Here is a 2,171-nt window from a genome sequence, read left to right as displayed (position 1 = left end):
AAAAAAAAACCCCCACCCCCCCCCCCCCCCCAAATCCAAACATACAAAAAGAGCCCCAGAAAAGCAGCTTCCTCCTTCACAGCACAGCTGCAAGTGGCTGGACTGAGCCAGCCCTGGTCGCAGGATCACGCTGAAATGAAAAGGAAGGAGCCCGTGGGCCATCTTTGAAGCCATTCTCTTTATTCTGAAAAGTGATCTTGAAGATATTCTTACTTCCACTGTTTCTAGTAATAAAGATGAGTTAGTCTGAATCTGCTTCATCCTCAGACTCATCTGCTTCAAACCCTGTCTCGTAGCACTGGGAGAGAGTTCTTAGCTCCTCTAAGGCCTCCTGGAAGTCGTCCTGTTCCACCCCAGCAGCGAAGAAGCTGGCCCATCGCCGCGTGTTCAGCTTCCGGAGGTCCTTGTACAGGCCGCAGAGAAGCGCGTGCAGAGCGGGGGAGGACTGCAGGGCTGCCAGCACAGGGATGCTCTCAACGGCTGCGGAGGAAAACCGCTTTGGTTACACCTTCCCCTCAGAGCTGGTTTCCCCACTCTACTGGACAGGCAGTTGCTTTATGGAACTCAGTGTAGTGAGGGAGTTGCTGGATGCTCGTCAATAGAAAGCTGCATTCTATGGTTCTTTGTTTATATTACTCATCTCACTGTTGGAAATGAATTTGCTCTAAGGTTTATAATTTGACTTAGCAAAATAGTTTTCTAGGATAAAGTTTGTTTTTTTTTTTTTTTTTTTTAAAAACCCTCCTTTCCCTCCATTAGACCCTTCTGTTACCTGCTGAGGAGTGACCAGGAAGTGTGTCCAGGAGGAAGCCCTGTCTGCTCAGGAGAGGCGAGAAGAACTGGGGGTAGGGAGGGAGGGTGTGACATGGCTGCTGAAGCACATGGGATGTGCTGTAAGGAAGAAGGCGAAGCGAGTTACCCCGAACAGGCTCTGCCTTCAGTTCCCAGAGCCCAACACCAGACTGTTGCCAACCTGAAGGCCCCAGGAAACACGGTGCGTAAGTAGCGCTGCAGAGCCTGCTCAGCGCTCGCACAAGCGTGGAGGGGAGACGTCGGCTGCTCTCCGGGACAGCTGCTGCACAGAAAAAGAGGTCCTGGTTTTCCAGGGGCCTTGACTGAGAACGTCAGTGGCTCAGCTGCTTTTTAGCAGTTTTCTAGGAGGCAGTAGCATGGACCACAAGAGGTTGGTTGGTTTTTCCTGTTCAGCTGACACTAACACGATTGTGAATGACACCTGTAAGGAATCATCGCTGGTCAGAGGGACAGGCCTCCGAGGGCAAAAGCACCGATACACGCTGATTACCTGAAGTGACCTTCTTTGCAAACTCCTCGTAGAACAACCGACTGAGCGAAGCAGCCGCTGACCTTTCTGTCCCTACATGACGACAGAGGCTTCCAGGGCACGTCCTGCTGGTAGGCGCATAAAGCAGCAGGGAGCGAGTGGCCTTGTCGGGCAGGAAAGGGAACAGAAGCCCACGCAGCCACCACCTGAGTCAGAGAGGGGGTGACAGGTCACAGCTGGAACACGCTTCCCGCACCCACGTGGATGCCAGCAGAGCAGCAGCTCCTGGCCGCAGCAGTAGTTTGGGGAGAGGTCGCTGTTGCCCCTGCCCTCACCTTCCTCCCGGAGAAGTTGAGTGTTTCAGCAAGGTGCATCATGGAGCCCTGCGAGGAGCAGAGCCGGTAGGGAGCGGTAACGGTGTCCAGCGCTGCTGCCAAAATCGCGCTGCTGTGGTAGTGAAGCAATGCCTGTGGAGGGAGACCAAAGAGGAGTTACGGGCCGAGCGGGGTTCAGCTCTTCCTTAACCCAGTTTTGTGTTTGGGACTTGCGCGTATCGTAGCTCGTGCTCTGGACAGGCTGTGAGTGACCATTATTTCAGGCTTGGGGGAAGCGAGTCAGCTGTCAGCCAGCGCGAGAGCTGCTGCCATTTTCTTGTCAGCAGCTTCTCAGTGCTCAGAGGAGGCTGGAGCCACGAGCTCCCCGGGTGGAGAACAGTGCAGGAAAGCATTTTTTTTTAGTGCTGAAACTAAGTCTGTGAGAAAGGAGATGTGTTCATTTTTAAAAGTATGGAACAACTATGGGAATGAAAAGTAGGCGGTTAAGTCTCTGCTAACAGCAGAAAAGCAGGGAAAAAGTCTTTTCTGCTTGGCAGAACACCACAATGAGACAG

General features: G+C 53.0%; 1 protein-coding gene across 1 annotated transcript in view; it reads right to left on the bottom strand.

The window, feature by feature from the left end:
* Positions 1–241: 241 nt before the first annotated feature.
* The window catches only part of MSTO1 (misato 1, mitochondrial distribution and morphology regulator), a gene marked incomplete at its 5' end in the record, with an annotated part of 3,023 nt that continues 1,093 nt past the window's right edge, over positions 242–2,171 (bottom strand). Inside the window, 5 exons of the mRNA XM_010137292.1 lie at positions 242–480; positions 773–891; positions 974–1,072; positions 1,304–1,488; positions 1,618–1,749. Coding sequence (XP_010135594.1) covers positions 242–480; positions 773–891; positions 974–1,072; positions 1,304–1,488; positions 1,618–1,749 — 774 coding nt within the window. The remainder of the gene's footprint in view (positions 481–772; positions 892–973; positions 1,073–1,303; positions 1,489–1,617; positions 1,750–2,171) is intronic.

Source organism: Buceros rhinoceros, unplaced genomic scaffold, assembly GCF_000710305.1.
Source record: "Buceros rhinoceros silvestris isolate BGI_N320 unplaced genomic scaffold, ASM71030v1 scaffold27095, whole genome shotgun sequence".
Classification (NCBI taxonomy): Eukaryota; Metazoa; Chordata; class Aves; order Bucerotiformes; family Bucerotidae; genus Buceros; species Buceros rhinoceros.
This window is presented reverse-complemented; position numbering and strand designations above follow the sequence as displayed.